The sequence below is a fragment of the Cydia amplana genome, chromosome 1, assembly GCF_948474715.1.
Source record: "Cydia amplana chromosome 1, ilCydAmpl1.1, whole genome shotgun sequence".
Classification (NCBI taxonomy): Eukaryota; Metazoa; Arthropoda; class Insecta; order Lepidoptera; family Tortricidae; genus Cydia; species Cydia amplana.
Window position 1 is genome coordinate 19,022,021 of NC_086069.1, and position 23,207 is coordinate 19,045,227.

Genomic DNA, 23,207 nt, shown 5'->3' on the forward strand with positions numbered 1-23,207 from the left:
CAATGCAGATTGCACCGACGCGTGCCAATTTGAAGTATTTTGAAGTGCTCCAAATTAGATAACAAAAGGCAAACATTATGAGCCCCATTGTTAAGTTTCAAGTGCAATCGGGCCTTGGTATTTGAAATGTAGTATATGTACAGCGACTTAAAACTTCTTTTAAATAGATACATCCCTACTTCAGCAAGTATAAACTAGGATTTCCTATAGGCAGTCCCATAGGTACATATGTGCAGTAACTGAGTGCATGAATCAAATCAGCCTACATAATCTCTTTTCTTGATTAACATAATGATAACTTTTACAAGAATAACCTGTTCCATTGCTCTCAATATTTTTGTTACATTTTTAAATAATAAGTTTATTTTTCGACTTGGTTGCGTTGTACACGTACATAAACCGCCATAGGTAAGTATTGTCTGAAGAGATACTACCCACTACGAACGCCTTATATTGGGCAAGATTTAATCCTGCAACAAACATGTATGGATTAGGTAGATATTGCGAAAGAACGGCGATATAATCAAGGCTCTTAATACTGTTTAAAAGGTTTACCTTTGTAAATAGTCACAACTGATTGCTGAAAATATTAGACATGTGGGCCTATGGACGGTTTCCAGGACACAATTTATGGTCTTGTTGGATAGATTTAGGCATACGTTTTATATTTATTTATGCCTTTTAACCCTAAAACAAAAAAACTGAACATAATCTTAAAAGTTCGAAAGAGTTCTTCCAGTACTTGTCATAACCTAAATTTTTAGTAATGTTTACCATCAACGAGCATGATTGTACATTGTAGGCCCCTTAGCTTTGCTTATTCTTATTTAATGTATTGGTATTTAATGGTGACAGCAGAAATATCTCTTGAAACAGAAACGATTCAGAATGAAAACCAAATGAAAACAAATAAGGTGACGGCTGTCATTCACGATCCATATTCCACAGATAAAACACAGATGACACGCGTTTTGGAATTATTCGAACACAGTGTTGCTAACCCGCGATTTTTCAAATTTTCCGCCTTTTACTACTGACAAGATTTGGTTGACGGACTTTATATATGAGTCATATAGCAGCCATAGCGGTGCCGTCATGTAGCGGCCTTCTCCATAATCACCATAGATCGTAAGATCCTAATAGATGTGGTATACGCGTGCGTCCGTGAGGGACAAAACATAGGCAATGCGACACTATGATTAGTCCATGAATCTAGTATTAAACTGGATTGGGCATGAGTGGTGGGGATAACTGCAGAACGGGATAGTCTTATGTATCTTTCAGTAGGAGTAGCAGCGAAAGCGCACGGCAGACATGTTGGATTCCAAAACTGTCATCATTTTCGAAACCGGCACTCCCTGAAACCTATAAAACCACACCCATGACGACTTTTATGTCGAAGTGCACGGCAGACATGTTGGATTCCAAAACTGTCATCATTTTCCAAACCGGCACTCCCTGAAACCTATAAAACGACACCTATGACGACTTTTATGTCAAAGTGCACGGCAGACATGTTGGATTCCAAAACTGTCATCATTTTCGAAACCGGCACTCCCTGAAACCTATAAAACGACACCCATGACGACTTTTATGTCGAAGTGCACGGCAGCCATGTTGGATTCCAAAACTGTCATCATTTTCCAAACCGGCACTCCCTGAAACCTATAAAACGACACCCATGACGACTTTTATGTCAAAGTGCACGGCAGACATGTTGGATTCCAAAACTGTCATCATTTTCGAATTCTGCACTCCCTGAAACCTATAAACCGACACCCATGACGACTTTTATGTCAAAGTGCACGGCAGACATGTTGGATTCCAAAACTGTCATCATTTTCGAATTCTGCACTCCTTGAAACTTATAAAACGACACCCATGACGACTTTTATGTCAAAGTGCACGGCAGACATGTTGGATTCCAAAACTGTCATCATTTTCGAATTCTGCACTCCTTGAAACCTATAAAACGACACCCATGACGACTTTTATGTCAAAGTGCACGGCAGCCATGTTGGATTCCAAAAGTGTCATCATTTTCCAAACCGGCACTCCCTGAAACCTATAAAACGACACCCATGACGACTTTTATGTCAAAGTGCACGGCAGACATGTTGGATTCCAAAACTGTCGTCATTTTCGAAACTGGCACTCTCTGAAACCTATAAAACGACACCCATGACGACTTTTATGTCAAAGTGCACGGCAGACATGTTGGATTCCAAAATAGTCATCATTTTCGACTTCTGCACTCCCTGAAACCTATAAAGCGACACCCATGACGACATTTATGTCAAAGTGCACGGCAGACATCTGCACGCAAGGCATCTTTTTTTTACGTACAAAAATGACCCACTGTCAATTTTCAATCGAGATTTAATCGAAAATTTATTCGTATAATAAGCAGATTAATTCAATTTCAATCGTATGTTAGGTCGACTAAATTAATCGCGATTAAAATTTGACGATTAACTTTTTTATTCGAATAAAAAGTTAATCGATTAATGCCCATTTCTGCAAGCAGATCTTGTCAGTAGAAAAAGGCGCGAAATTCAAATTTTCTATGGGACGATATCCCTTCGCGCCTACATTTTTCAAATTTGCCGCCTTTTTCTACTGACAACTTCTTGTTAGACATGCAAATAGAAGAAGTACAGTCAGCAATAAAAGTGTGTCGCAAAAAAAATATACCTAGTATCTTATGCTACCAGTATAATTTATGGTTAGGAATAAAAAAATGTGAGACTGTGACAAGCAATAGCGCTTTCGCTGCTACTCCTACTAAAAGATACATAAGACTATCCCGTTCGGTCATTTCCCCCACCCCTCATGCTTGATCCAGTTAAAATACTAGATTCACGATGATTCACGATAATCACAGAATAAATAATAGTAAGTACTACCGTACAGAAAGGACAAGGAGTCCTACAAAACTTATTCATGTACAAGACTGAAGTTCGACTGCGATTCAGGGACGAATCATGCTGTCCGTTTCTAATGTATGGCACTAGAGTCTGTTCGGAAAGAGAAGAGTCGTGCAATGTATTGGGCCCCATACATTCCACGACTCTTCTCTTTCCGCACAGACTATCCATTTTGGCTATTTAGGGATGTCAAAATTCAAGTCATTATATTATCTGTGGTCGTGCACGCGAAGGGCCGGATGTAAAGCTGTGTCAACCCTATAAACCGAAACACCGCGACCTTGGTGCGCCGCACCCATAAGTGAGAGCGAGAAACAGATATCTCTTTCTCGCTCTCACTTATGGGTACAGTACACGTGGCCTTGAACGGTGCGGTAGTGTGTTACGGCTATAATAATTGCTCGGAGCAATGCTGAGCCGAACAGAGCCGACAATGCCCTAAAAGAGGAGTTAGCAGCAGCCCGCTGTGACATTGGGTTACACCAAAGTGTAAAGTATAATAATAAAATTGTGCTTCTATAATCTATATACATACGGGGCTAAGTATGTTTCACAAGTCAGAAAAAAACATCCGTGCGTCACAGCAGGCTGCTACAACATTCAGTTTGGGCAGGCTTTTGTACAATGCGAGGAAGACTCTCGAGCTTAGGGCTGTTATTTTGGTTAAATAATATTAAAAATATCTTCATTATATGACAGCTTTTATTTATGTTCAAGTTCCATGATGACACTGATGACCAGGTTCCTTACTAGGGTAAAAAGTTACGAAGTCTTACTTTTTTATTTCATAACATCTTGCGCCATCTGTATAGTCGTAAAAATTTTCACATCTTTTCGTGCCATTTTTTTTCTGATTTTTTCTTCGTGATTTGGATGGCAATGCTTGTGCTTTCTGAAAAATGTATAGGTCGTATTGATATTGATAGTCTTTTTTTAGTAGGTACACACATTTAGCTTCACTATGTAAATATATATTATAGTATGTGCTTTAAATCTTGTAGCTTAAATTGGAATCACTTGCTGGTATCTGAGTCCGTTGCAATTTGGTATTCTTCCATAATCCATGAGTCATCATCATAAGCAGCATAGCATATGGAGCTAATGATGCAGTCGGAAGGTAGCCACATCGAATGTATATAGTTTTAGTTAGGCTCATTACTCATTAGAAAGGTCTCGAAAAGTACTTGTTAGACATGTAAATAGAAGAAGTACAGTCAGCAATAAAAGTGTGTCGCAAAAAAATATACCATGGTATAATAATATACTCCGCCTGGTACTCTCTTCCGAGATTCGCGAATGACCTAACTGTCACTTGCCTACGTCATCATGCTGTTTACAGGTTCTCAAACTTTAAAATGTGGGAGAATTTTAACCAACGGTGAAAATTATTTTAACGGCATTAATTTTAAGTTATTCATGTAGAAACATAGTAAAATAAAACAAATCTATACTGAACTTTTCACTCCTACTCTTACAGTTCCGAATAGAGCAGCCAACCATTTTCGTAACAAAACATTAATTACCAAGCTTACGACGTGAAAAGTTTGGAAAACACTGCGACTGCTGACACTGAGCGAGAAGGAAATAACAATTAACACGCGTTCGACAAGGATGACGGTCAGGGACAAAATGGCGGATTGTCAAATGTGACAGCGCTACCCTGTGTTGCCAGTAGTGTAAACAGAATTACCCGAACGTCTGAAATTTCTTTCGTGAATCGGAAGATATTGCTAACGAATAATTAAAAATGACGTGTTATTGTAAAATTTAAGATAAAATACATATAAATGAAAATTATAAAATTATAAAGAAATATTTTAACTTATTACCCATAGATATAATGTACCCATGTAACATGTTATGTTGAAATAAAGTGGCAATGTTATTGTGACGTAGGCAAGTGACACTCTGGGAAGAGAAGACCATGTAAATATACCTAGTAGCTTGTGCTACCATTCATTTCGTGGATTGTTTGGATTTGCCTACCATTCATGCTGCATCTCTCCCTTTTAGATGACAGACGAAAGTGACGCAACCACACTATGCAAACCCAAACCACGAAATTAACTATCGTTATATAAAGGGTCTGGCCGGAATCCTGTAGTGAAACTGCTCCTGGCTGAAATGTATACCTTTCTTAGGTGCGTTTATTTGTCTTATTATAAGATACCGTTTTACCAAATTTCAAGCCTAGAATCCCCTTGGTTTAGCTAAAAAAAATTAAAAATATCGTTTTTTTTTTTGTAGGTAAACTAGTTGTTCGATTTCTTTGAAATTTGGATGTTACATGCACCTAATAGTAATTCATTTAAAAAAAAACAAGGTTCTAACTTGTTCATAAAGGCTTAATTTTTTTTTATATACTTGGAAGATAGCGACAACCTCAATTTTTAGTTATATAATGCAGAATATATTATTGCATAAAATATATTTTTTGTAAAAAAATCCATTTGGAGCAACAAGGTAAAAATGTCTTACTAATGCATACAGGCCGTCCTTCTTACGTACTTTAGGGTGGTTCACGTTTGTATGGGAAAAATTCAAACTCAGCTAGAATAAGCGGCACCCCCTTATTTGGTTACACTTATTATGCTGATAATGTACACCAAGTTTTGTAACTTTATTTCAACTACAAGGGGGTGCTCAACCACTTTGAAAATTTTCAACCTTGTATAAAATCCAAAAATAAATAAATAATTTGTTTTTAGATTTTTATGAAAGTAGTTGTTTTCACATTATTTGTAAATGTGATTTATAAGTTATTAAGTAAAAAATTATATATTTATTTATACAAAAAAATAAAAACGATTTTTTTTAGCTAAACCAAGGGGATTCTAGGCTTGAAATTTGGTAAAACGGTAGACAAATAAACGCACCTAAGAAAGGTACCTATACATTTCAGCCAGGGGCAGTTTCACTATAGGATTCCGGCCAGACCCTTTGTTTTCACAAACTACTAAGATACTTTTACTTATTTAAGAAAAGAGGTGCCAATGCACTTGCATTTGGGGCATGTAGCTCTTAGCACGCGCTGGTACAGTCACCAGCATAAATAAATGACTATGGGCAGCCGTGCAAAAATATCTGATGCTCCATTGGAGGCATAAGTATATGACGACACTACCTCGGTAAAAATATGTGATCCTTTGTGACCAGCAAAAATATCGTTAGTCCGTATCCGCATAAATATCGGATCGGGTCGCTTAAAAATATTTGATTACTCATAAAATTCAAAATTATGTGATTACTCTCATCTGGAATAAATATATCTCCACTGTAAATGCAAATACATCGGATGGACGACAGACCGCCTATTTATCTGATACGTTGGAAAATCACAAATATGTTATCGACCTTTAAAAACGAACCATACATGTTTGGTATAGAGCCGTAAATTGTATAAAGTGATTTGACAATTCACGAAAAGAGTGCCGACTTGTCATTGTATATGTCTGTCTCACATTATATTCTATCATCGATTTGACGGAATAAACTGGATATAATTTTGAATTGTAACGTATTGCAATCATGAATCTAGTATATAACTGGATCTGGCATGAGGGGTAGGGGAAATGACAAAACGGGATAGTCTTAGAGACAAACCAAAGAAAGTCTGCAGCGCTAGATTAAAAGTAGTTTTTAAAAATCAGTATGCGACAACACCACAGAAAATGGATTAAATAGTCTTGATACTTGTGAAATTTCTACCATATTTACCGTCTATGAAAAAATTAAGCTGTATGCACAGCTTAATTTTTATGGTAAAATAAATTTCATTCCAACAATAGATGTCACTATTAATATTTAGACATATACTAATATTGATAAATAATATTGGGAGAATGTGACATTTGGCTTCATCAAAATTAATAAGCTTTTGTAATATCCGCGACGGCGGTAAATAGGCACAGAGGGCCTACCGCGAACACCGAAGTTCTCAATATGCGAGCATCTTTCTCTTTTACTCCCATTAAGGCGTAATTAGATTGACAGAGAAATTGCCCGCAATTTGCGAACTGAAGTTTTCGGAAAAACGAAATAAACCATTAAAACAATAAACATATATTAAAAATTAATTTTAGCTTTAACTAGTAGGTACCCATGCCGTGAGCATAAGCATGGAGGTTGTGGGTTCGAGCTCAAAACCCGGCTAGTACCAATGAGTTTCTCGAAATGTTAGAGGAAGTTCATAAGTATGCCTATACCTATTAGGTGTGTTCAATTTGCTGTGAAACCTTAGTCTAAACCAATATTATATTATCTAAGTAGGTACGAGGGGCGTTCAAAATATTCTCGGTATTGATATCTTACGACCTCTTCTAAAATTTCTTTCGTTACTGGCCGCTAAGGTTTATTCATTGACATTAAAAAAAAGTATAATTCGAACCGAGATAGTCTTTTGTTTTTCTGCAATTGCTGAACAAACATGAACATCCTGTGCGAATTGACAATGTTAACTAAATTAGAACATCGATGCGTGATAAAATTCTTGACAAAACAGGGTAAAAATCAAAAAACCATAAAAGAGGAAATGGATTGTGTTTACCGTGAGTCTGCTCCTTCTTTATCTACCATTCAAAAGTGGTCAAGCGAGTTTAAACGCGGAAGGGAGAGTATTGAAGATGACCCTAGACCTGGCCGGCCTGTAGTAGCTACTTCACAAGAAAATATTGATAAAGTGGAAAAACTTATATTGGAAGATGGTCGAGTGAAGGTAAAATCTATAGCACAAGTAACCAATCTCTCTATTGGTACCGTACATGATATTATACATGACCATCTTAATATGTCAAAAGTAAGTGCAAGATGGGTTCCGCGAATGCTGACTCGGCTTCAAAAAGACATGCGTGTAGCTTGTTGTTCCGATTTTATTGACCTGTGCGGTGAAAATCCTGATGAGGTGCTGCAAAGAATAGTTACTGGAGATGAAACCTGGGTTCATCATTATGACCCAGAGAGTAAACAAGAGTCCATGCAGTGGCACATTAAGGGTTCAGCTCATCCCAAGAAGTTGAAGGTCATCCCTTCAGCTGGCAAGGTCATGGCCACGATATTTTGGGATTGTGAAGGAGTATTACTAATCGATTATAAAGAAAAAGGTGTAAATATCACAGGACAGTACTACGCTAACATTCTACGTCAATTAAAGGATGTAATTAAAGAAAAGAGGCGAGGAAAGTTAACCAAAGGTATTCTGCTTCTGCATGACAACGCCCCCGTCCATACTGCTCATATTGCCAAGGCAGCTATTGTTGAACGTGGGTTTAAAACTGTTACTCACCCACCGTATAGTCTGGACTTAGCCCCCAGCGACTTCTTTTTGCTCCCCAATCTTAAAAAGGATCTGCGTGGAAATAAATTTTCTGACGATGAAGCATTGAAGGCGGCAGTGGAGGAGCATTTTTACACGAAAGATAAAAAATATTTTTACGAGGGATTAAAAAAAATAATTGATCGATCTTTTAAGTGTATGAACATAGGGGGGGAGTATATTGAAAAATAAAAATATCAAACTTTTCGTACTTGTTTGTTTTCATTCTCATACCGAGAATATTTTGAATACCCCTCGTACATATGGTGAAGTATTAAGATGTTTCATTCCACTTACCCGTCATCAACTCCAAATTTTGTAAACATTGTCGTTTTTCAGCTTGAATCGCCTCGTGCTGACTTTTTACAAGTGTAAAATTATTCGTCATGCGGAAAAGTAACTCCCGCACGCCGGTTTTGTAAGGTTTCACCATGTTTATTCCGTTCATCACAAAACACAATGAATATTTAAACGATTTTGACAAACAGATACCATAGTGCATGACGTTTACTGACTGCTTAAAAAACATTGCCATATGTAGTTTTTTAATTCGATGTCAAATTATTGCGCTGCAGACTTTCTTTGGTTTGTCTCTATGTATCTTTCAGTAGGAGTAGCAGCGAAAGCGCTATTATTGTTTGTCCTTGTCAGTCTCACAGGATGACCTCTTCATCATTCTTTTTTATGTAAGAAGGAGGTTTATTACACATTGTCTATTAAAAGTCTACCTGAATTATGTCACAATTTAAAATTGCAAATGAAATATGTGAGACAGATATATGCAATGACAAGTCTGCACTCTTTTCGTGAATTGTCAAATCACTTCAAACAATGTAAGGCTCTATGCTATCCAGGTATGGTTCGTTTTTGCCGATTGATGACATATTTCATAATTTCGTGTCAGATATATAGGCGGTCCGTTTGCCATCCGATGTATTTGCATTCACATTGGAGAGATATTTATGCCAGATGAGAGTAATCACATAATTTTGATTTTTATGAGTAATCAAATATTTTTAAGCGATCCGATCCGATATTTATGCGGATACAGAGTAACGATGTTTTTGCCGGCCACAAAGCATCACATATTTTTACCGAGGTAGTGTCGTCATATACTTATGCCTCCAATGGAGTATCAGATATTTTTGCACGGCTGCCCACAGTCATATATTTTTGCTGGTGACTGTACATGCTGGACCCGTACACTTTTTTATACAGTTGTTTAAACAATGCATATAAATATAACCAACGAAAATCATCAACATGTGGGTCATTCTCTCATTTCGTGCAAATCGGTGAGATTCTCTCGATTTGTAATTTTTGTTTTAAATGGTAAACTTTTGAGTTTCGTCAATTTGTGGATTCATTTATTAACATTTTTCTGCTAAAGGCACCTTTGTAACGTTATTACTTTTCATTTAATAAGGCTACTGGTAATGAACTACGCGCTGGTAATGAATTCGGCCGAGATGGTAATTTTATCAGTGGACGGTAATGAAACAAACTTATGAAATCGAACATATTCTATGTATATAAGTATGTATTTATCTATATACGTATGTATATCGTCGCCTAACACCCATAGTACAAGCTTTGCTTAGTTTGGGGCTAGGTTGATCTGTGTAAGATGTCCCCCAATATTTATTTATTTATTTATTTATTTATTATTTATATAAAAAACTGTATTTCAAGAAAATTAACACCAATTAAAATCAACAATATTAAAAACATGTGTCTTAAGCACTTCGGAAATGATCAAACCGACTTGACATACACTTGGAGTTGACAATCTCAACTTATAATGTTCAAGCTAGATGGTACATTCACCATTTACTTATCATCATTATAAGTCGAGATTGTTAACCCCAAGTGTTTGTTAAGTCGGTTTGATCATCTGCGCACCATATCACATAAAACATAGCTTTCAAATTTTCAAAAATTAGCATAGACAAAATATATTTAAATCATTCGCGTTTTGTACCTATGTAATTTTTTTTTATCGTTTTAACCCTATAGTGTGGGGTATCGTCGGATAGGTCTTTAAAAATAAATAGGAGTTTGCAAACAACATTTTTTGATAAAGTCAATCAATTCGGAAATAATAATTTAGAAAGAATAAAAAACGGTTATTCCTTCTAACTTTTGAAAAATCGATCCAAAAAATATGGAAAAAAATCATAAAAATAGTGCTTAATAAACTCATTCAAACAAAATTAAAGCGAACTTGATAAGTTAAGCCGTTTATGAGTTATCGCTAAAAGTCTTCCCTTCTTATTTTATTTAAAAGCCTGGCAAACCTTATTTGTAACCGAATTTTCGCAAGCAACCCTATAACCACATAATAGTGACCGGAAAAAGATAGGCAACCTAGTTGATTTATATTGTACAAGTTGTATACTTTCCATTGGAACTTATTTCGTTTGTCAGACAGATCGGTGAAATTTAAAGAAAAAAATTTTTTTTTTTTTTCAAAAAATAATTAAACATAGTTTTGACCATATTTATTTAAGCAACCCTATTTATTTATGTTCAGGAATATATTTTCTTTCATAATATGTAAGTTTCATCCGTCAGACATATCGGTGAAGGTCGACCATCTTAGACTACAAAGGCTCCCCGGTTGGGCTCCCCTATTATCATATACAGTTTTAAATGTTTATAACAACGTAATATTTATAATAACTAAGCCTCTTTCCATTAAATGCACTGCCTCGAATATATTATCATTACCTTCTTAAGTCATTCATTACCTTTCCCAGTAAAATTAGAAGGAAAAGAAGTGAATGAAACCGATATGAATGAAGTTTTGGAAGTTTTTGTCGCCTACATCAGTTGGCATCAGACCTTAATTTTGCAGAATAAACCATCTGAAAGGGGACACTAAAACACTTCATTACGTATAATTATAATAATGTACACTTGCTACTTACTGTATAAATCACGCGATGGCGATGAAGACTAACGAGAACCACACTCCTTCCCGACCCGAGAGATCGTATATTTTTTCGCTAACAGCGGCACACGGGCGTCCGCTACGAGATCACGCGGCCAACTGACTGACGAACAATGTGTTGCATCGGCGGTAGGCGCTATATACCCTCGCTATATAGCAAAATATAGCTAATCTATTTCTCGCGTCGGTAATGAAGAAATTACTTGAACCATACACTTATAAGGCTGTATAGTTTTTATTATTTATTTCTAGCTTCTAATATTATACGATTTAAAACATAACTAAATAAGTCATTTATTGAACAAACAACGAATTTTCTATTTGTAGTATCTTAAGGTTAAAATGTAGGTCAAAGTTATATCTTCACGCGTTACATGTAGAGATGAATGAAAAATTTGGGTGTTAATTGTACATATAAAGAAAATACATATCTTTTTAGAATTGTTCATTGGAGAGACATATACTTTAGGCCCTATGTTACAACCTTGCATTAACAGATATTTGAAAACGCCACCACATTTTTGGTAAATTTCCGAAAACACCGATTTGCACGAAATGCGAGAACGACCCATGTGCACTATGTGCAAGCTACATGCTTTATAAGCAAAGCGCCATTGCTATTTTATACTTGTCGTGTACCAACGGCCACGCCAGGCGCCACGATTTACCGCGATAATCAATGCTGTGGCTTCTAAATAACCATGGATATTATTAATATTATATTAACGTCCACGAATTCCACGATATGGCTATACCGTTCACCGTTTACGGTAAATAAATACTAACGTCATAAGGGACTGTCTGTCTGTCCATCTCTTAGCTACTGATAGCTAAAGGAGCTGATGATGACGATGATGACTTACTGATAGTTAAAGGTAAAAGTTTTGATGAAAGTTTAAAGCCTTAATTAAATTTTTCGTATAGAGCAAGTGACAGATTATCTAACCTAACGCAGGCTGTGTCACAGCTAGATATATTATAACTTAATCAACTTAGTGCATTGAAAACTGAAGATACCTTGCCACAATCTGTTCGCCAATTGTGTCAATCGAAGCGACACATTTTTTATCTCTATATTCTATACACCGCCACCGCCTTTTGTGGCCGTTGTCTCGCTGGTAATGGCAGCCGTACATAAAACGGTTTAGTATTAACTGCAACGCGCCCCGATTTGATGCCGTGTATAGTAATGAATCTGTAATATAGAAATGCATTAAGTAGTAGATGAGATATCGAAGTTTCTAGGAAATAGTCAAATAGGGTGTTCACCTTCAGTTTGTTTGCTGTTTGTAATAAACATTTAAAGAAAATATTTGCCCACAGCCATTACCTAAAAATTGAGAGTAGATACTGTACCTGTATCTGTAATTTGTTGAACCATTTCATCATTTTCTTCCCTATTACTTGAATAGCCCATCTCTTCAATATTTCTGCTTGAAGCTGGTGTTTCCAACAATTCAGATTGATTATCCACATCCATGGAAACATCATCTCCAAAATCGAATAATTGACTCATGTCCGCATACTTAACATTTTGTGTGTTAGTTTCGTGATGATTTGATGTGTTCTGATTGCTGATATTTGCTAGTGCTTGGGCATATATCTCTGGCAACTGCCCTTGCCCAGTCGAGTTAACATCTGCAATGCTACATTTGTTTTTAATGAGAGTAGAGCTAAGTATTTCAATTTTAGCAACTGGCTTTGTTTTTTGGCTAACATTATCATTGTTCGCAGATTCATTCAGAGTTATATTGATTGTTTTACCAGGTACATTTATATTACTTATACTTTGAAACTCGCCACTTATCAGTGCTTGATCAATATTGTCATAGATTGCTGCAGATTCATCCAATCTCAGATTGATACCAGATGTATCTATATTTCTGATATTAGGAAAATCATTACTTTTTAGATCTTGGTTAATATTATTGTTGGTTTTCACAGGTTCATCCAAAGTTATATTGATCTTATTGTGTGCATTTATATTTCTGACATTTGGTAATTCATTACTTCTTAAATCTTTGTTAGTATCATCATTTGTTACTGCTGATTCATCCATAGTGATATTGATCATCTTGTTGGGTGCATTTATATTTTTGGTAGCTTTTAATTCATTACTTTGTGGCTTTTCATTCATATCAGTACCCGTTGCTGCTGATTTATCGAAATTTATATTTATTCCATTTATATTTCTGGTATCTTGAAATACATTACTTTCCAATGACGTTGGTGTACTTTTCATAAAGAACAATGATTTATCATTTTCTTCATTCTCATTTCTAGTTTCAGGTATAACAATGGAGTTGGTGTTGTTTTCATTTTTTGTTGCTTTATACATTCCAGTAGCAGATAATGGTTGCCTGGAATTTTCAAATATTTATCACTGATATCAGGTTTAATGATCTTTGTTCTATTTTGTTTAATTTTATTGAATAATATTAAAACATATTTGATTTCACAATAAGGCCTTATTATCAAGGTTAAGCACCTACCTATCATTGAGAAATACTTGTTTACTTTGCTTTTCTTGTCTTGGTGCTTCATTTTCCTAAAACATTTAAATAATTGTTCTCATTATCAACAATTATGTTTGTAATTAATAAGTACACATAGAGCTAGTTAAACTTACATCAGGTGGTACAACATTCTTTAAGCCTGCAATCTGCATATCTCTAGCTGTGTGTAGAAATGATTTCACTTTTTCTGCTGGTATTTCTACTTGACCAGTATAAATATACTCCAAAATAAACCCTAACGCTTCATGACTGACACCCTAGAAGAAAAAAAGGGTTATTAGCCAAAAGTCTTAAACTTAGAGTTTAAGTACCTAAATCAATCAATGTTTAGACTAAGTCCGAAGCCAGGATGTATTTCTGTACTTGGATGCACTTCAAGTACATACATTCAAAAATATTTATTCATTTAACATGCGCTGGGTATACAGGTGTGTTGAATCCTCCATTTAAGTTAATAACTTACGCATGTATTTGTCTGTTATTTTCCATAATTAAAACTTGTCAGTGGTACGCAACCATTCGATTTTTTTATTTATTATACATAAACAGTATAGATGAAATACCCACAATACCTACTTATACTGCTTTTAATTTTGAAGATCACTTTTCAAATTACAGACTAAGTTACATTTATAGGTTCTTATTGTAAGTTGGTAATACTTTGTCAAATGAGTGGGCAGTCAGTTCTTAAGCTGTTCTTAAGTCATAGAAGGTAGCATCATTCTATAGAAGTGATCTACTCGTGCCTCCGTGAGGGACAAAACATATAAATTCGACCAATCATCCATACTAATTTATGGTGGGGAACAAAGAAAAATGTGAGACTGTGACAAGGACAAATAATAATAGCGCTTTCGCTGCTACTCCTACAGAAAGATAAATAAGACTATCCCGTTCTGTCAGTTATCCCCACCACTCATGCCCAATCCAGTTTAATACTAGATTCATGTCTTAAGTATTCTAACTTCCACTTAGCAATTGCTATCATATAATTTTTTTAATTACTTACATACAGATACATGACAGGGTGCTGACATGGCAAACTGTGAAGCAATTCTCTGAAGTATGGGCTTGCGAGGGCTACAAGTGTCCGGTGGACTTTTACCCAATGCCCTTCAGCTGCCAAAGTCATATCAACAAACTCATCATTCTGCAAAGGGATACAAAGGCAAAATAAATGTTTGTACTTTTTTTTGCATTCCTATTCAATTAAAAACTGGGTTAAAGTCCAGCCCTAGTAGCACGGTCGCATTTTTATCGTTTATCACCATGACTGTCACGTTCTAACAAGTATGTAAGTGCGAAAGTGACGGGCATAGTGGTAGTCGATAAAAATGGAACCGTGCTGAGCCCGCAGGTGTCAACTAAAGAATGAAAAATTACCTGTTGCAAGCTGGAAAATCCTTCAAATATATGATTTTTGTATGTACTGCTGCTTAATGAAAGCGCGTAATTATTTGGCATTGTTGTGTTATAAAATATCTTCTACTAGTAACTAACTATTAAAGATCATCAACGTTCTGCTAAAGATTAAAACTCTCAAAGATTTTTTCAACGATTTAATGAGATGAAAGAAAATGTAATTGTTTATCATATGTCAAGTGTAATATCTACTAATCTAAGGGTTTTAAGGATAACTGATATCTACTTTTTAATTTTGTGACTCGTAATATATAATAATCTTAAACATATAATAATTATTCTACTCTTTGATAGTCTTCTTCGCGAATATACAATATCTGTTTTGTTTTTCGCCGACTGACATGTGTTTGGTGACTTTTGACTTTGACACTGACTGTCACATGTTTTTTTCTTTAGGGGTGGCTCCAAATCAGTAACGTTTTTAAAGCAAGAAAATGGTTTAAGAAAAAAAGTCATAACACACTATTGCACCAAACCGCGACCTTGGTGCGTCGCACCCATAAGTGAGAGCGAGAAACAGGCCTTAAAAGCTAATTATAGCCGTGACCAGATGAGACTATATTTTTCGTCAATCTGATGAAATTGTCCGATCGCCGACGCAAATGCCAATTTGATTCCTCGATCAAATCAGCAGGTGCGGACACAAAAATGACAATTTTCCACAGAAGGTAGCATCCTATAGAAGTGGTCTACGCATGACTCTAGTATTAAACTGCGGGCTCAGCACGGTTCCATTTTTATCCACTATCACTAAGCCCGTCACTTTCGCACTTACATACTTGTTAGAACGTGACAGGCATGGTGATAAATGATAAAACTGCGACCGTGCTACAAGCCCTGGATTGGGTATGAGTGGTGGGGATAACTGACAGAACGGGATAGTCTTATGTATTTTTCAGTAGGAGTAGCAGCGAAAGCGCTATTATTGTTTGTCCTTGTCACAGTCTCACTTTTTTTTTTATTCCCCACCGTAAATTAGTATGCATGATTGGTCGAATTGATTTGTTGCCCACCATAACAAATAAATTTGACTAATCATAGCGTCGCATTGCGTATGTTTTGTCCCTCACGGAGGCACGCGTAGACCACTTCTATAGGATGTTACCTTCTATGGGTCTACGCGTGCCTCCGTGAGGGACAAAACATACGCAATGCGACGCTATGATTGGTCGAATTTATAGATGGTCAAGCAAATCTTGTCAGTAGAAAAAGGCGCGAAATTTAAATTTTCTATGGGACGATATCCTTTCGCGCCTACATTTTTCAAATTTGCCGCCTTTTTCTAATGACATGATCTGCTTGACCCAGTATATTTGTTATGGTGGGCAACAAATAAATTCGACCAATCATCCATACTAATTTACGGTGGGGAATAAAAAAAAAAGTGAGACTGTGACAAGGACAAACAATAATAGCGCTTTCGCTGCTACTCCTACTGAAAGATACATAAGTCTATCCCGTTCTGTCAGTTATCCCCACCACTCATGCCCAATCCAGTTTAATACTAGAACTAGATTCATGATTTCATGCAATTTTCGAATCTATGTAATGCGAATTGGTGATCAAATTGTGTACGTGTGGACGCTAGATGAGATTGGCGCCAATTATTTTCCTGATCAAATCGGTCGATTTGCCCAGCTCGTGTGGATACGGCTTATAGCTTTAATTATACTGATAAGCCCCTTCGACACTCCACACTCGTGCGAGTCGTGCGCGAATCGCGGGCGTAATTAGAGTGACAGAGAAAGAGGTCTGCAATTGGGAGAAAAACTAACTTTTTATCCCGCCAGGTGGCGCATTAGCGACTGTACCTCACTTTGACATAAGAACTGTCAAACCACATACATTTTTTGTAAGTTATTCTAAACTTTTTTTTTTTTTTTTTAATCTTTATTTATTTATAGAGGGTTTTTACAAATGCCACCCTCATAGTGGCTCTCTAAAAAAAACTACAACAATCTAACTTTCACTATTTCTAATTTGTAAGATGGCCTTGACCATATTATAAAGAAGCCCAGCCTCTTCGGAGGCTGGACATGCCAGGATGCTATTGACTCTGCCGAGGTCATAGCACCTGACATTGAGCAAACGACGCTGTGCAGCACCTCGGCGACATTCCATTAAAATATGAAACACATCTTCAACTACTCCGCATAAGTTACATTTAGGCGAGTCAACTTTACGCATCATAAACGCGAAACTATTTAAAGGAATGTGGCCAGATCGCAATCTAAGAGCAACAATTAAATCTTGCCTGTTCATCCTACAGAAAGAGAACCATGGAGCACGAGGAAGTGTGGGTTGGATCGTTTTATACCATATACCCTTTGTGCGAGATCTTTCATCAAAATATTCAGACCACATGTCAAAGCACATATTTTTGACCTTGTACAGAACATCGGAGAACCAAGGGGTATTATGGCATTTAACACCCATTTCGGCTGCTTCCCTAGCCAACCGATCCACCACCTCGTTCCCCACAACACCACAGTGGGACGGGGTCCACTGAAAAATAACTTTCTTTTTGGCAGCGCATAGTTTAAGTACTAGACGAATTATAGTGTAAGCCACTGGAATGCCCCTAAAGACGTAAGTACAACGGTTCAAATGTTGAAGTGTGCATTTAGAATCCGTTAAAATTACAAACATATTGTGACTATTGATGCTGTCAATATATGAAAGTGACTCTGCAATTGCAATCATTTCAATAGCCATTATCGAAATATTGTCCATAATGTGTAGTTTAATTACTTCACCGGTTTGCCAATCTAGGAATGCTGCCCCACTACCAATATCTGTTTTAGATCCATCTGTAAATATCTTATAATAGTCATGATAGGTGTCTGTAAGCATTGAATTGCATATACTTCGTAACTGAGATCCGTCGTACTTACGTTTAGCTTTATCGATTTTCTCAACATTTAATACTAGATGAGTACTTAAATCTATATTAGTAACCCAGGTATCGAGTGAAAACATTTCTAGCTGGTTACTACAGTATACCGGGGTGTCCTTAAACTCATTAAATACAAGTCCAATTAACGGTTTTGTTTTGTTACGCCAGTAAAGGTTATCAAAAGAGTTTTTTAAATCCGACAGAAGACCAGGTAGGGAATTTGTACTTTGAGATTTAGATTTTAACAACATTTTCCCTGCAAGATACTGTCTCCGAATTGCTAACGGAGGTACGGTCAGTTCTGATTCCATGACATGGATAGGTGTACTCCTCAAAATTCAATTAGATGATCTAGTTATAGAAAGATCGACTGGTCGCGGTTTAGCCCAGGGGGACCCGCTATCCCCGTTACTTTTTAACATAGCCACTATGAAGATCTGTAAAACCCTTGAGAAGGAGATATTCATTTCTCAATATGCTGATGATTACGTTTTATATTGCCATTGTAAAAACCCTGCTGAGGGAGAAGTAAAAATCCAGCAGGCTTTAGATAAAATACATACCTTATTTTTAGACATAGGTCTAGAGATTTCTCAGAGTAAAAGTAAAATTTGTCTGTTTAAAAGGGGATTTAAAAAAGATAACATTTCTATTAAAATTAACAACAAAGCACTTGAAGTTGTGGATACCGTTAAATACTTGGGCCTTTGGCTTGACCGAGGCCTGCGATGGGGGAAACACATAAATGAAATCAAAATTAAAGTTACTAAATTTATAAATATATTTAAAGTTTTGGCGGGAGCGGGGTGGGGAGTGCACCAAGTCCACTTAAGACGACTGTACATTGCAATGATAAGAAGTAGGCTCGATTATGCTAGTTTTTTATACGGGAATAGCGCTAAAACTAATTTAGCTAGGTTAGACACACTTCAAAACACTTGCTTACGAATAATTGGAGGGTTTATAAAAAGTTATTCTAAACTTGTACAATTTTCTCAAAAATGCCTCAATGTAGTGCGCCAAATTGTACAAACAGAGGAGCGCATTTATTTCCCAAGGACCCAACACGAAGAAAACGTTGGGAAACTGCTCTGCGTATTAAAAACTTTAGGGCAAGTGATTCAGCCCGCTTATGTGCAATGCATTTTAAGGAAGATGATTATTTTGGAAAAAGTAGATATACAGGTAAGTAAATTATTAATGAATAGGATAGAATATCTTTATTAGCACAAAATGAAATGCAATTTAACTTAAATGCTAGTAAGTTCGGCATAAATGTCTTGATTTCTAACATAAACTGTGTCGCTTAACTTCAAACTTAGGTAAATCCATTCTGCTGTAATGGTTATTTAAAAAATAATATAATAATCTGAAAGATAAACAACCTTAGAGCAGAATGAATTTACCTGAGTTTGAAATTAAGCAACACAACTGATATGAGGTGATGTGTCCTAGTTAATACATACCTGGCTCAGTATTAATACTATTTGTACTTTCTAAACTTAATTTTTTAATTTTCAGACAATGAACCAGTTGCAAAGTTCTTAAAAAAAACTGCAGTACCAACCATATTCTGTTTTACTAAAATAAAACAAGTAACACCAGAAGCGCTTAAACGGCAGGAGCGTTATGAAAAAATAAGTCACAGAAAACTGTTTAAAGATGACAAACAGACAGAACCCGAAACGAGCACAGAAGCAAAAGAACTTGGAACAAGCACAGAAGCAATAGTGAGCCATATTAATCTAGGTGTAGGGCGGGAAGAAATATGTACTACTGAGGACATTAAAGTACCGGTTCAAAATACATACACAAGTCCGGAATATTTGTCAAAAAGCACTCAAGTAGATCATGAGCATGTATATGGTTCAATAAACAGGTACAAACTTGATGACAAATCTATACTTTTCTATACTGGCTTTGAAACATACAAGAAATTCCATTTTGTTTACTCCACACTGAGCCCGATGGCACCCAAGATTAGATACTTTAGCAGCAATGTAACTAGCTTATCTACTGAAGACCAATTTTTCCTCACTCTAATGAAACTACGGCAGAATAAATGTATATTTGAACTTAGCAGGTTTTTTAATATTAGTGAAACAACTGTGTCAAATATATTCATAACATGGATAAATTTTATTCATCAACTATGGAGTAGAATAAATATCTGCCCTAGTAGCACGGTCGCATTTTTATCATTTATCACCATGCCTGTCACGTTCTAACAAGTATGTAAGTGCGAAAGTGACGAGCTTAGTGATAGTGGATAAAAAATGGAACCGTGCTGAGCCCGCTGGCCCAGTAAAGAATTGATCCAATACTACATGCCTCAACATTTTAAACAATATGATGAAAATGTTAGAGTTATATTAGATGGAACTGAAATAGCTGTTCAGAAACCAAAAAATCCGACTTCTCAGCAAGCTTCGTGGAGTAGTTATAAACATGCAAACACTCTTAAAGTGTTAGTAGGAGCAACACCAGGTGGATTGCTATCGTATTGTTCACAAGCATACGCTGGATCTATAAGTGACAGGCAGACAGTTGAACGAAGTGGTCTAGTGTCCAAGTGTGAAAGTGGTGACAGTGTACTAGCAGATAGAGGATTTACAGTACAAGACATGTTTGCAGACAAAAACATTACTGAAAAGATACCTACTTTTTTAAAAGGAAAATCACAGTTACCAGGTTTAACAATCATAAAAGATAGACAACTTGCAAGTAAACGTGTCCATATAGAAAGGATTATTGGATTGACAAAAACCTACAAAATATTAAAGTCTGAACTTGATCATAGTTATATTCCAATAGCAAGTAAAATATTTTTTGTATGCTTTATGTGTTGCAACTTTCGAGAATGTATAATGAAGAAAAATAAATAAAATAACATTACTTTTTAATGTTTTTTTATTAACAACAAATAATCCTTATACAAACATTTGTTCATTATAGCTGGTTCGAGGTCATGAACATAAAAGTTTATTAATCCTGAGAGCATCTCATTAATATAGGAATCATCCCGCTCTATAAATAAAACTTTCAAGTCCTTAAAAGTATATACAATAAAATTGCAATACTTTCTTGCACTGCAATAAAGCTGCCCTTGGATTTGAGCATAGTAAGGGTGTCTTTTTTTCAGGCACAAATCACCATTTACCTTTTCAAGGTATGGTACTGACACCTCATTTATTGTGCAATATCGTGCAGCATATGGGCACTTTACCTCCAGCACAGTCTCTTCTCCTATCAAGCCATCTGGTGAGGCGGCAAGAAATGGATATTCTTGAGATATAAACAAACCACAGTTTTGCACGTCTAACCCATATACAGATTCATATTTTTGAATAGCGAGCGGTTCCTGTATTTTTCCATGTGTGACCGCTCTTGTGTGCACTGGCTTAGGCGAGAGAATTTTGTCTATTATAGCCTTTTTTCCTATATGGGTGCTATGGCTCACTGTGTAAAACATGCTGGCTGTAATCCTGCAGGACCGCATTTTATGCCAATCCGGTGAAGCATCTTGTCTTCGTTTTTTGTTCCACCTCTTTGATTTGGTCAGTACTAATGTTTTTAAGAAATAAATCTTTTAGTATTTTTTCCTGCATAGTATCCTCAGTATATGAGTGATCCCATTCAATCCCATGAGGATTTGCCGGTTCGTATGTTTGTAGTAGAGGCATAGATGTCTCCCCATAACCTATGACTAAATTTCTGACATAGTCCTCATAGTTTTGCATGATGTCCTCCTCTTTCAGGGGTTCGTAATTACAAGTTTTTATTCTCTTACTTGGCAAACTTTGTGCAGCAATGGGTGATTTCTGGAAAACCTTTGTAGGTTTCTTAAAGGTCATCAGTTGTTGAGTGCAAACTTGATGTAATAATATATACTGTTTGTTTACTATATCGTGCGCACCTAACAACAATACAGCAACATGCTTGCAGCTAGCTTCTGTACCGCTCACTGCTCAGCTGCAGCACACTCACAGTGGCACTCCTCTATTGAACCTTCTTGAGTGACTTTCACATCAACAACATATGTCAGGCTCTTCATGCTGGCTTTGCATTGTCCACGTAAATAGGTGTACGCACCATCGGACGTGTAACGAGCCGTCACAAGATGACGAGACTCGTATAACAGTTGTCCTTTTGGGTGAGTATTGAATCTGTAGAAAAATAGTGCAGACATTAGACATTTTATATACATTGTCAACAAGTAATAATCATGGACAGTGTGATGTACAGTCAAGAAACTAAATTATTAAGATACCTTTGAAAATATTCTTGTATTTCATGCTTGCTGATGTTGGGTATAGGCGAATCGGCGTTAATATCTCTGAAAGTATCAGACGGCGGGCACACATATGACCGGTCCTCCTGAACGTCCAGATTAGCACCAAAGTTTTGGTTACGATCGTAAGCCTCCAATCTAAAATAAAGATAACACTTGAGCATGGAAATTTTAAATGAACACTAAAAATATGAGACATAACCTCAAATATAATAAGTGATTACCTTTGTATCAAAATAGCCTTTTTTCCAGCCACTGTCGCATTTCTCCTTCGAAGCTCAGCTTGAAGCTCACGCACAGTCATTAAAGCGTACATTTTAGGTAAATAATCGCAAGGATTAAGCAAAAAATCGACACCACACACTTGACACGAAACGTAAACAAGGTATACTCGCTTGCAGCGCCATCTGTCTCGAGCTTTTAGTGTGCCTCCCAATTTGCCAACTTCGATTTTAGCGGCGATTCTCATATATATATTATACTACTCTTTGGGTTATAGCCCACGCGCTATTCCTAGAACCATACCAAGGTTGCAGTGTGGTGCGGTAGTCTGTTATAGCTTTAATTCAAGACTTTGATTCAAGTGTATCACATTCATTTTGGAACGTAACCTGAATGCCGAACGTACCTCTACCTAATGTTATGTCATTATCATTAATGTCATTATGGCGCGACACTCGAATTTCACGTCGCATGGTTAAAATATAGTTAGATATAATATATCGGTAGGTAGAATTGAATATTTTTCTGGTGCCAGTATATATCTAGTTTGTTTTTATATATAACTACATATCATTGTGCTCATTATAATTATTTACCTTGTCTCACCTATTTGGATCGAAGCCAAAAACAAAGTGCTGAACTCTGTAAAATTGATTGTATTCGCGTGGC

General features: G+C 36.3%; 2 protein-coding genes across 2 annotated transcripts; both read right to left on the reverse strand.

The window, feature by feature from the left end:
• Nucleotides 1-3,684: 3,684 nt before the first annotated feature.
• Nucleotides 3,685-12,705, reverse strand: LOC134650085 (uncharacterized). The gene is made up of 3 exons (XM_063504918.1): nt 12,548-12,705; nt 12,209-12,386; nt 3,685-3,819 (listed from the first exon to the last, which is right to left on the reverse strand). Exons 1-3 carry the CDS (start codon nt 12,669-12,671, stop codon nt 3,708-3,710), a joined length of 414 nt encoding a protein of 137 aa, XP_063360988.1. The 5' UTR covers nt 12,672-12,705; the 3' UTR covers nt 3,685-3,707.
• A 951-nt stretch (nt 12,706-13,656) lies between these two features.
• On the reverse strand, nt 13,657-15,229 carry LOC134653669 (broad-complex core protein isoforms 1/2/3/4/5-like). The gene is made up of 4 exons (XM_063509065.1): nt 15,091-15,229; nt 14,717-14,857; nt 13,821-13,964; nt 13,657-13,739 (listed from the first exon to the last, which is right to left on the reverse strand). Exons 1-4 carry the CDS (start codon nt 15,169-15,171, stop codon nt 13,680-13,682), a joined length of 426 nt encoding a protein of 141 aa, XP_063365135.1. The 5' UTR covers nt 15,172-15,229; the 3' UTR covers nt 13,657-13,679.
• Between the last annotated feature and the right edge of the window lie 7,978 nt (nt 15,230-23,207).